Source organism: Budorcas taxicolor, chromosome 8, assembly GCF_023091745.1.
Source record: "Budorcas taxicolor isolate Tak-1 chromosome 8, Takin1.1, whole genome shotgun sequence".
NCBI classification, from domain to species: Eukaryota; Metazoa; Chordata; class Mammalia; order Artiodactyla; family Bovidae; genus Budorcas; species Budorcas taxicolor.
The window spans coordinates 63,603,749-63,616,135 of NC_068917.1; the positions used below are offsets into that span (position 1 = coordinate 63,603,749).

Sequence of the window (12,387 nt, forward strand, 5' to 3'; positions counted from 1 at the left end):
TAATAAGGGAAATGAACAGCTTGCAATAAATATAATAATGCATAATATTCTTGTGAAACAAAGATATATTTCTGGTGTTTTGTGTTTAACGATGCCATAATTTAGACTGATTAGTTCAGCCAGGTAGAGTATGAGGCCCGGATTATAGGCTTAGTTTGCAGAGATGGTGTTTAGCACAGAGAAGACCTCGGATAGCTGGCTGTGCTTGATCCACAGCCAGCTATCCGAGGCCTGCAGTCCTGTGTAAGAGGCCTAGGCTCAGAAAGCCCTGGGTATTGCCGCTTAACTATTGGCTACCGCATGCTAGTTAGCCCTTTACACTCTTTGGAGTACCGATTTTGCTGATATTGTTGTAAAATGGAAAAGGTTTAGTTGTCAAAAGCTCTGGAAATACTGGGTTGAACAGTTTCCTTTAGTTCAGGATGTTTCTGAATCTTAATATGTTCTGTACAATGTCCTCTGGGAGGAGACCATCACAGAGAGCAGCTGGTTTCAGTTTCATGCGCCTACAGAATCCACTTTTTATGTGGAGCATCTTTTGGAACTGGTGTTATGTGGGAGAAACTTTGAGATATGCCAGTTTACTTAATTTGTAACATGAGAAGATGAGGACTAACTTGTTTTTGGTGACCTTTTATTTGGATATATTCTCAGACTTACAGAATAGGTACAAATATGGAATGAGAAACTTCTATATATATTTTGCCAAGTTTACAACTGTTTACATTTTTCCCTATTTGTTTTAGTATTCTCTATGTTTATATACATGTGAATTATGTTTTGAACCAATTGAGAGTAAGTTGGAGACATCATACCCGTTTATCATTAAATGCTATGTATATATTTCCTAAAAGAAGGGCTTTCTTATTTATTTATTTATTTATTTTTGGCCATGCTGTGTGGCTTGTGGGATGATCTTAGTTCACTCACCAGGGATTGATTGAACTTGGGCCACGGTGGTGAAAGTGCTGAATCCTAACCACTGGACTGCTGGGAAATTCCCAAGATGTCCCTCTTTTAGTTATCAAAATAAATTCACTTTAGTTATCAAAATCAGAGAGTTTAACATTGGTACAATTTATTTAACCCACAATTCACGTTCAGATGGTGTTGATTGTACCAGTCATGTCTTTTACAGCTATATTTTCCCTCCAGTCCAGGATTCCATTCAGGATCATGCGTTGCACTGTTGCATTTCTTTGTTCTTTAATCTGGAAGACTTCCTTAGGCTTTTTTCATCTTCATGACCTTGAAATTTGGGGGGAAAGCCGGTTATTTTATAAAATGGCCATCAAGTTGAATTTGTTTGATTAGTTTTGGGTTATGCACTTTTGGCAGAAATACCACAGAGGTGATATTGTGGCCTTCTCGGGGCATCATAAGAAATGGACAAACTTTTACTGAATATTTATCATAGTCCTGGAATCATGGTAGATCTTTTTTTTTTCTTTCAATTGTGGTAAAATACACATGACATAATATTTGCCATCTTACTGTTTATAAGGATACAGTTCCTATTTGAACTACGTTTAAATGTACAATTCAGTAGTATTAGGTACATTCATATTATGGTGCAGTCAATCTCCAGAGCTCTTTTAATCTTGCAAAACTGAGACTATATCTATTAAATAATAACTCCGTTAGCCACTCGCTCCCCTGGCAGCTATCCTTTTACTTTCTATCTGTGTCAGTTTGACTAGGCTAGGGACCTTGTATTATGGACTCATACGGTATTTGTTTTTTTGTGTGACTGCTTTTATTAGTGTAATATTTTCAAGGTTCATCCATATTGTGGAGCATGTATCAGAATTTCCCTCCTTTTTAAGTCTGAGTAATACACCATTACATGTATACACCATATTTTATTTATGCATTTATCCATGGACATTTAGGGTTACTTTTATCTTTTGGTTATTGTGAATAATGCTGGTAGACACAAATATCTCTTTGAGACCTTGCTTTCAGTTCTTTCGGATATATACCCGAATGTGGAATTGCTAGATCATATGGTAGTTCTATTTTTAATTTTTTGAGGAACTGCCATACTGTTTTCCGTAGTGGCAGCAGCATTTTACATTCCTGTAATAATGCACAAGGATTCCACATGGTAGATCCTTTTTATAATTTTCATTTAATCTGCACAAAAATCCCTTGGAGTGAATGCTGTTACTCTGTTTCATAAGATAAAGATGATGAAGATACTGGGGCTCAGAAATTAAGTGCCTTTGCAGGATCACAACTAGCAACTGTGGGTCAAGATTTGAACTGAGTGAGGCTCTACCTCACACCTGTACTCTTTCTAGTCTCCTAGAAGGAGTGGTAATCACATGCCTGATGCTCACAAGATTCCTAGAGGTCTGGTGATGAGGCTCTGCTGGTTTGAATGCATCAAGGTTTTCCTACGGGATCTTGCTTTCTTATCCATTTTAGTTCAGTTTTCCATCCTTCTAGGATAATTTCTTAAGGACAGTGTACCAAGGTATTGTCTAGGGGCACTTATTAAAATATGCAGAACTCAGGGCAGTATATTTAGAGATTTTAGTTTTGTTTTCTAAGGTGGGGCTCTAGGAATCCTCTTTCTTAAATAAGTAATTTAGATTATTCTGTTGCTCATGGTTCAGATCATGCTTTATGGAATGTTCCATGGTAAACATCTCTAATTCCTTTTGTAATTTCTCAGAGGAAGTCTCTCTGTTAACCTCTTCTTATGGCATTTGATGAGGCCATATTAGCCCACTCTTTCCTGTGTAGCCACTTTCTTTGTGTTTAGTCTTTGTTAGATTAGTATGTGTCTTGGTGTGTTTCTCCTTGGGTTTATCCTGCATGGGACTCTTTACACCTCTTGGACTTGATTGACTATTTCCTTTTCCGTGCTGGGGAAAATTTCAACTATAATCAATTCAAAAAATTTCTCATACCCTTTGTTTTTCTCTTCTTCTTCTGGGACCCCTATAATTCAAATGTTGGTGCGTTTGATATTGTCACAGAGGTCTCTGAGACTATCCTCAGTTCTTTTCATTCTTTTTACTTTATTCTGCTCTTCAGAAGTTATTTCCACCATTTTGTCTTCCAGTTTACTGATTCATTCTTATGCTTCAGATATTCTGCTATTGATTGCTTCTAGAGTATTTTTCTGGTGGGCTGCAGTCCATGGGGTCGCTAAGAGTCGGACACAACTGAGTGACTTCACTTTCACTTTTGACTTTCATGCATTGGAGAAGGAAATGGCAATCCACTCCAGTGTTCTTGCCTGGAGAATCCCAGGGACAGGGGAGCCTGGTGGGCTGCCGTCTCTGGGGTCGCACAGAGTCAGACACGACTGAAGCGACTTAGTAGCAGCAGCAGAGTATTTTTAATTACAGTAATTGTGTTGTTTGTCTCTGTATGTTTATTCTTTAATTCTTCTAGGTCTTGGTTAATTGAGTCTTGCATTTTCTCCATTTTGTTTTCAAGGGGTTTGATCATCTTTACTATCATTCTGAATTCTTTTTCAGGGAATTTGCCTAGTTCCTCTTCATTTATTTGGCCTTAGATGTTTCTGGTTTGTTCCTTCATTTGTGTAGTATTTCTCTGCCTTTTCATTATTTATTTAAACTTACTGTGTTTGAGGTCTCTTCTTCACAGGCTGCAAGGTTGAATTCTTTCTTCCTTTTGGTTTCTGCCCTCCTAAGGTTGGTCCACTGGTTTGTGTAAGCTTCGTATATAGGGTGAGATTTGTGCTGAGGTTTTTTGTTTGTTTTTTCTCTGATGGGCAAGGCTGAGTGAGGTGGTAATCCTGTCTGCTGATGACTGGGTTTGTATTTTTGTTTTGTTTGTTGTTTAGATGTTCTGCTGGTGGTTGGGTGATGCTGGGTCTTGTATTCTTAAATTCAAGTGGTTTCCTTTGTGTGCGTTCTCACTATTCGATACTCCCTAGGGTTAGTTCTCTGTTAGTCTAGGGTCTTGGGGTCAGTGCTCCCACTCCAAAGCCTCAGGACTTGATCTCTTCCTTTCCTTCTTCTTCCTTCCTGGTCACTCTGCTCCAGCCCCACTGACCTCTGCTGTTCCACCTCTATCCCTGTTGCTCCTTCTGCCATGAATCTTCCTTCCTGTCCTCTTAGCCTGCTTGATTTTTCTCCTTAGCACTGTTACCACCTGGCAGAACAGCTGTCTGTCTCCCTCTCCCCCACCTAGTAGAGCTTCAGCACTTCCTCCACTTCCGCTCATAGTATGGTACCCAATACAGTTTTCCCACCTGTGCTTCTCCTGTGTAGCCTCTCTGCCTTAACTTTAACACCCCAGTCAGGAGTGCCATGCCACCAAGACTCAATTTATAGATGAAGCATTTGACATCTTTCAGGCATAAATGGTTAATTTCTGACCTTCTGCAGCTTGGAAGAAGAATCAGTTGTTCACTTGAAAGTACACTGTTCACCCAGGGTTTCCTTGTTGAGTCCTAATAATATGATGTGATTTGGTAGGCAGGATTCAGTGTGAGATTGGTGTTATTTAGTATAAAAACTAAAGTTTTTCCAAGGCTCAAATGAGGGTGGGAACTGTGACTTCTCAGCCAGTGGTCAAATGGCTATCTTACGTAAAGGTTAACTCATTTCTGGGATTTTGAGATTTGTAGGGCTATTTGTACTGGCAGGCTAATTTCTAGCCGTGATCCTTGAAAAGTCATTTGTTGAACTTTATTAAGGTTTCTCTACATAGAGAGGACTTTACAGTGCAGCTTAGTCACATTTGCAGATTATCAGTAGTAAATTTTAAAACTTGTTTTGATTTTCTCATGCATGTTTACATAATCCTCATATGTAATAAACCCTCAGTAGCACTATATTTTCTCTTTCAGAATCAGAGACTTAGCCTCATCTTCTTCCTTATCATGCCCAATCCAGCCAACTGGAAAAGATTTTCTATTAAGCATTGGCAGGGAGTGCACTGAACTGGAAGTCGAGAGACCTGCCTGGGTGGCCTGCTGTTGGCTGGGTGACTTTGGATGAGTCTTCCTTTTCTGGGCTTCACATTGTAGAATGAGCTGGTTGAACTGGATGATCTCTGAGTTCTTTTCCAGCTCTGTAAAGATTCTGTGTACTGCTATTTTGAAATGTGTCCTGATTTTTTTGTCTTTTGATTTTTTTCTCCTCAGGCAGATGTTTGGAGCATGGGCATACTCTTATATGTACTTATGTGTGGCTTTCTACCATTTGATGATGATAATGTCATGGCTTTGTACAAAAAGATTATGGTGAGTATTACAAGGCATAGAATTTCATTGTGAGAGTTTATTATACTGCAAATTATATGCTTCTATTTATAAAAATACAGAAACAGGCAGAAGTAATCTATGCTGTTAGAAGTAAGGATAGTGGTCACTCTTTGGAGGTGGGTAGTGACTGAGAGACATGTTTGATTTTTGATCTGAATGCTGATTATACTTATGTATTCAGTTTTTGAAAACTTATCAAGATATACCCTATGATAGATGTCCTTTTCTATATGTATATTATATTCTTCAATAAGAAGCTTAACAAAACAAAAACAAATGGGAAAGTAAACATGTAAGCTGATTTTCCTGGTAAGAATTTTTAGTTTGTATCCTGAAATGATGCCTTAGCAAGTTGCTGTGTTAAATCACATTTTTCTTTTGAGTTATGTTAAAACGAGAGAAGCTTTTTTTTTTTGAAGATAAAATTAGCTTTAAGGTATAATATAACCACAATGAAGAGCGTTGTAAGTTTTGTTAAAATCATACATATTAGAGATAGTAGATCTGAGATTATGGGGCAGTGGGGGGTGACTACTTAAGGGTAAAGGGTTTCTTTTTGGGTTGAGGAAAACATTATAGAATTAGCCAGTGGTGATGATTACACAATTTGGTGAATATATTAAGGACCACTAAAGTGTATACTTTAAAAGTGAATTTTATGTTATATGAACTATATTCAATTAAAAAAATAAGAAATCACATGGGAAGGAAAGTAGTAGAATTCTTTTTAATGAGTTGTATTCAAAGCACGCTAACAATAGAAGACATGTAAAGAGCAAGAGCACCACATTGTGTCCATAGCAAACCAAGGTCAGACCAGCAGAGCAGCTTCTCAATGCAGCTGGACTTCGTTCTGTGTAACAAATATTTCCTGACGGTCTTCTTTGAGATACTGAAAAGCATGAACAAAGATCTATGAAACTTGGTCATTTTCCCCCAGGGCCAGATTGCTTGCTGGAGACAGATATATGGCTATCTAAAAAGGGGAAAGGGCTTCCCTGGTAGTTCAGCATACATGTATTGCATTTTCCCTTCAAACCCCTTCCATCCAGGCTGCCACATAACACTGAGCAGAATTCCCTGTGTTGTCCCTTGTTGGTTATCCATTTTAAATACGGCAGGGTGTACATACATGACCATCCCAAACTCCTTAACGTGTATATGTGGCTGAGTCCCTTCACTGTTCACCTGAAACTGTCACAACATTGTTAATTGGCTATACCCCAATGCAAAATAAAAAATTCAAAAAAATGAAAATAAAAAGGGGAAAGGGTGAGGGATGCCATTTTATAACAGGTGTAAGTGAAGTTAATGCAGGAGTGGATGTGGGATTTGGGAGAACATCTTACAGGAAGTGAGGTTTGAGCTGGGCTTTGAAAGGTAAGAAGCACTTGAGAAAGCCATGTGGGAGAGAGTGTGTCTGGTGGACAGTATCCGCAAAGGCATAATGGGAGTAGCATGGGGAGAAATGACCAGAAGTTTTCTGTGTCAGGACCATTAGGTCTCTAACTCCCTTTTGTAGGGAGGCTGCCTACATCAGCTCCTATTTCTGGGAAATAGCACACAGGGTTGAAAGTGGCAGAGACAGTTGGCTTATTGCCTGCTCTACAGAACAACCAAGGCTAAGGGTACAGAGTTCAATCTGCAGTTATTTATTAGGCTTAATAGTTTTTCCTGTATCCTACCCTGGAAAATGCTTTAAAAATCAGTGCCAAAACTACACGAGTAGTTTTGGGAAGTGATGGAGCTGTAGTAGTTCCGGTTTCTTGAAGGCTAAGGAGCTCTGATTCTGCAGGATCAAAGAGAAGTGGTGTTAGCAGTAGCTGCTGCTCATGTTTTGGGGAACTGTGAGCATGTGTGCTTCTCCCTGGAGAGGGGGATGGATGGGGCAGTGGGCTGGAGCCGGCCAGGGTAGCCAGGACAGCACGTGTTTCTCCCCATTCTGTCTCACAAAGCCTCCTCTAAACTTTATGGGGTCGCAGAGTCGGACACGACTGAGCGACCTCACCTCACCTCACCTCACCTCACCCTTCATGGGGTAGCAGGTACTGCCTTGGCTCTACTAGCAGTGCTGCCTGGGACAGCAGTTCCTGGCCTCACAGAGCCACAGCCCCCTGGTTAGCAGCAGGATACAAGGAGAACAATGCTAAGATCCCTTTGTAGCTTCAGCTTTAGTTAGCATATGTGGAGTGGGAAGGAGGCTTGGTCTTTGGGCAGCTCAGGGACAGTTTTCCAGTTATACTTTTGAAAAATATATGGTTGACCTCTTGAGTTAGTCCCTTTTTTTTGCTACTCTTTCTTTAAAGTGGCCTCTGCTTTTTGTTCTGAAAATAACCTTAGTATTATAAGCTGCTAGTATGTTTTACCATACTCTTTTTGGGGGTTGGGGGTACTCCATGCTAAAGAAATAAACTGACAGACAAATTTCTCCAAAGATGAAGAAAAATGGATCTGTTAGGTGTTAATAGCCTGAAATCTTAAACCTCCTAGAATTTTAGAAAGACAGTGTGGGGACACATGGTCCTAGAGTTCTCCTCTCTGCTTCTTGTTTCATATTTAAATTTTCACTAAAACATCTCTCGCCCTGGCTGTGTCCATGGAATCTGTCTCAGGGTGGGGGAAGCCTTAGCTATGGACTTAGTGCACTGGTTTACAACCCTGGCAGCATAACAGCATCACTTGGGGTGCTTTAAAAACCATCAGGTCCAGCCCCCAGAGAAGTTAAATCAGAATCTCATTGATATTTTAAAACTCTAGGATCTCTACTTTATGCCTATGGTCTTCGGCAAGTTAGGTAGCCTCTCTGTATGTCAGCTTCTTCATCTGTAAAATAGGTAATAGTATTCACAACACATGGTTGTCAGGATTAAATGAGTGAGTTCATTTAGTGTAATGTTCAGTAAATGTTAGCTATTATGACTGACATGCATTTCTAAATTTGGTTTGCCAATATTTTGTCCAGGACTTAAAATTTGTTCAGAGATGAATATGTAGTTTTCCTTTCTAGAATTCTTTTGGTTTTTTTTTGGCTTCAAGATTTTACTAGCCACATAAGGTTAATTGGAGACTATTCTTCCTTTCACTGTTTATTTTGTGTATGTGTGTGTGAGTGTGGAGAGGCGGTTTAAGCTTGAAATTTTTGGGTGTTATGGAATATGCTTGAAAATCCATCTCCAACAGTGACTTTTTTATGGGAAGATTTTAATAGTAAGATCTCAGTACTTTACTGAAAGCTCTCCAGGGGCTTCTTTCCTACTTTACTCAAGCCAGAGTGTAAGCTGTAGGCATCATCCTAGGTAAACTGGCTTTCCATTATCTCAGCGTCCTCACTGCTTACTCATCTTAGGATGTAATTCTTAAATCTTAAACAGTTTCTATACACCTATCTGTGCCAGGCACTTTTCTAGATGCTTGGGATATGTCACTATCTGTGAGTAAAACAGAGGAAAGTCCCTGCCCCCATGGAGTTTATATTACAGTGGCAGGGAAAAAAATACTGATAGTGGTAGAAAGAGGTAATAGGTATAATGAATAAACTGTATTAAAAGATGATCGACTTCCCTGGTGGCTTGGACGGTAAAAGCGTCTGCCTATAATGCGGGAGACACAGGTTCAATCCCTGGGTCGAGAAGATCCCCTGGAGAAGGAAATAGCAACCCACTCCAGTACTCTTGCCTGGAAAATCCCATGGACGGAGAAGCCTGGTAGGCTACAGTCCATGGGTTCGCAAAGAGTCAGACACGACTGAGCCATTTCACTTTCACTTTCACGTGCTTTAGAAAAAAGAAAACATTGAGCAGGGTAAAAAGGAATCAGGAGAATAGATGGAGAAGTGTGAAGGGAAAAAGAAGGGCTGGTTGCATTCAGTTCAGTTCAGTCTCTCAGTCGGATCCGACTCTTTGCGACCCCATGAACCACAGCATGCCAGGCCTCCCTGTCCATCACCAACTGCCGGAGTCTACCCAAACCCATATCCATTGAGTCGGTGATGCCATCCAACCATCTCATCCTCTGTCGTCCCCTTCTTCTCCTGCCCTCAATCTTTCCCAGCATCAGGGTCTTTTCAAATGAGTAAGCTCTTCGTATCAGGTGGCCAAAATATTGGAGTTTCAGCTTCAACATCAGTCCTTCCAATGAACACCCAGGACTGATCTCCTTTAGGATGGATTGGTTGGATCTCCTTGCAGTCCAAGGGACTCTCAAGAGTCTTCTCCAACACCACAGTTCAAAAGCATCAGTTCTTCAATGCTCAGCTTTCTTTATACTCCAACTCTCACATCCATCCATGACTACTGGAAAAACCATAGCCTTGACTAGACGGACCTTTGTTGGCAAAGTAATGTCTCTGCTTTTTAATATGCTGTCTAGGTTGGTCAGAACTTTCCTTCCAAGGAGTAAGTGTCTTTTCATGGGTGCAATCACCATCTGCAGTGATTTTGGAACCCCAAAAAATAAAGTCACCCACTATTTCCACTGTTTCCCCATCTATTTGCCATGAAGTGATGGGATTGGATGCCATGATCCTGGTTGAATTATTAAATATTAAATAAGGTAGTCAGAGGTGAGATTTAAGCAAGATTTGGTGAGAAGGAGGTGAGAATGTTAGTCAAGTGGTCATCGAGGCAGAGAATATTTCAGGCAGGAGAGCAGAGCAAAGGCTGGTAGGTAGAAGCGTGTCTGGTGTAGTCAAGGGAGAGCAGAGGGCCCATGCCACTGGAGTGGGGCTGAGTAGGAGAGCCACAGAAACGAAGTCTCAGAGGCTCGGAGCTCCAACTGCCCTGGGCTCGGTAGCTTTCAAAGATTCTGGCTTTTTCTCTAAGTGAAATAGGGAACCACCAGAGGGTTCTAAGCAGAAAACAGACATGGTCTTGTTCAGATTTTATCAAGACCACAGTGGCTACTGTGTGGAGATAGGCTATAAAGAGCAAAGAGGAGAACCAGGGAGATGGGTGAGGGGAATGTGGCAGTAATTTTCAGACGAGACGGTAGCCATTGAGGTAGTGAGAAGTGGTTGGATTCTAGGTGTCTTTTTTTTTTTTTTTTCATTATTTTAAAATGAACACAGAGTAAAATAAAAATTTTATGTGTAACAATTTACAGATTTTAACACAGAGAGATTCATGTAGCCACCTCCATAGTCAGGATATATGTTTAGACTAATCTGTTGTCTTTTGAAGGTATTGCTAGTGTAATTTGCTGATGGATGGGATGAGGGGAGTAACTTGAGCAACAAGAAAGTTGGAATTGCCATCAACTGAGATGGAGAAGATTGCTGGTAGAGCACCGATGATAAGGAGTTCAGTTTTGAGCATAACGAATGTGTCTATTTTGTCTAAATTTTTTAGTTTATTGGCATAATGTTGTTTATTTAACCTCTTACAAAGTGTATATCAGATTTTTATGTATTTTTTCCAGATTAATCTATATAAGGAATCTTTTATTTTATCTCTTTATGCTACCCCTTTCCCAGTTTTGTCATACAGATGGTAGCATAACACAAACACTGTTCTGTATCTTGTCTTCTAACGGTATGTGTTGGAAATCATACCATTTCATACCCAGCTCAGAACTTTTCATAGAATTTTTTTTCTTTTTTTAAAAAATTTTAATTAGAGGCTAATTACTTTACAATATTGTGGTGGTTTTTGCCATACATTCATATGAATCAACCATGGGTGTACTCCCTCCCACCTCCCTCCCCATCCCATCCCTCAGGGTCATCCTGGTGCACCAGCCCTGAGCACCCTGTCTCATGCATCGAACCTGGGCTGGTGATCTATTTCACATATGATAATATACATGTTTCAATGCTATTCTCTCAAATCATCCCACCCTCGCCTTCTCCCACAGAGTCCAAAAGTCTGTTCTTTATATCTGTGTCTCTTTTGCTGTCTTGCATATAGGGTCATCGTTACCATCTTTCTAAATTCCATATATTCTTAGAATTGCAGTGTATTATACTTTATCTAAACCAGCCTTAATTTATGTACCTTAATTTAAATTGTGTACTTTATCTGAAATATAAATTTAAAAAATTTTTATAGATAAATTATATACCTTAATTTATCTAAACAATCCTAGGTTAATGGGTATTTAAGTAGTTTTTAAGTAGTCATTTTGTACATTGTGCATATAAGAAAATTCCTTAAAGAGTTATGGGTCAGTTGTTCAGTCGTGTAGTCGCGTCTCACTCTTTGCGACCACATGGACTACAGCATACCAGGCTTCTCTGTCCTTTACCAACTCCCAAAGTTTGCTCAAACTCATGTCCATTGAAGTCGGTGATGTCATCCAACCATCTCATCCTCTGTCGTCCCCTTCTCCTCCTGCCCTCAATCTTTCCCAGCATCAGGGTCTTTTCCAGTGAGTCAGCTCTTCACATCAGGTGGCCAGAATATTGCAGTTTCAGCTTCAACATCAGTCCTTCCAGTGAATATTCAGGGTTGATTTCCTTTAGGGTTGACTGGTTTAATCTCCTTGCAGTCCAAGGGACTGTCAAGAGTCTTCTCCAGCACCACAGTTCGAAGGTATTAGTTCTTTGGTGCTAAGCCTTTTTATTGTCCAGCTCTCACATCCGTACATGACTACTGGAAAAACCATAGCTTTGACTGTACAGACCTTTGTTGGCAAAGTAATGTCTCTGTTTTTTAATACTCTGTCTAGGTTTGTCATTGCTTTTCTTCCAAGGAGCAGGCATATTTTAATTTCATAGCTGCAGTCACCATCCACAGTGATTATGGAGCCCGAGAAAATAAAAGTACATCACTGTTTCCATTGTTTCCCCATCTATTTGCCATGAAGTTATGGGACCAGATGCCATGATCTTAGTTTTTTGAAGGTTGAGTTTTATTTTAAACCAGTGTTTTTGCTCTTCTCTTTCACCTTCATCAAGAGGCTCTTAGTTCCTCTTTGCTTTCTGCCATAAGTGTGGTGTCATCATCTGCATATCTGAGGTTATTGAAATTTCTCCCTACAATCTTGATTCCAGCTTGTGCTTCATCCAGCCTGGCGTTTCACATGATGTACTCTGCATGTAAGTTAAATAAGTAAGGTGACAATATCCAGCCTTTACGTACTCCTTTCCCAATTTTGAACCAGTCTGTTGTTCCATGTCCAGTTCTAACTGTTGCATCTTG

The 12,387-nt window shown here is 40.0% G+C and overlaps 1 protein-coding gene across 1 annotated transcript in view; it reads left to right on the top strand.

The window, feature by feature from the left end:
- MELK (maternal embryonic leucine zipper kinase) overlaps window positions 1-12,387 on the top strand; it is a 66,133-nt gene that overhangs the window by 7,458 nt on the left and 46,288 nt on the right. The window contains exon 7 of the mRNA XM_052645114.1: window positions 5,132-5,230. Within this exon, the coding sequence (XP_052501074.1) occupies window positions 5,132-5,230 (99 nt within the window). The remainder of the gene's footprint in view (window positions 1-5,131; window positions 5,231-12,387) is intronic.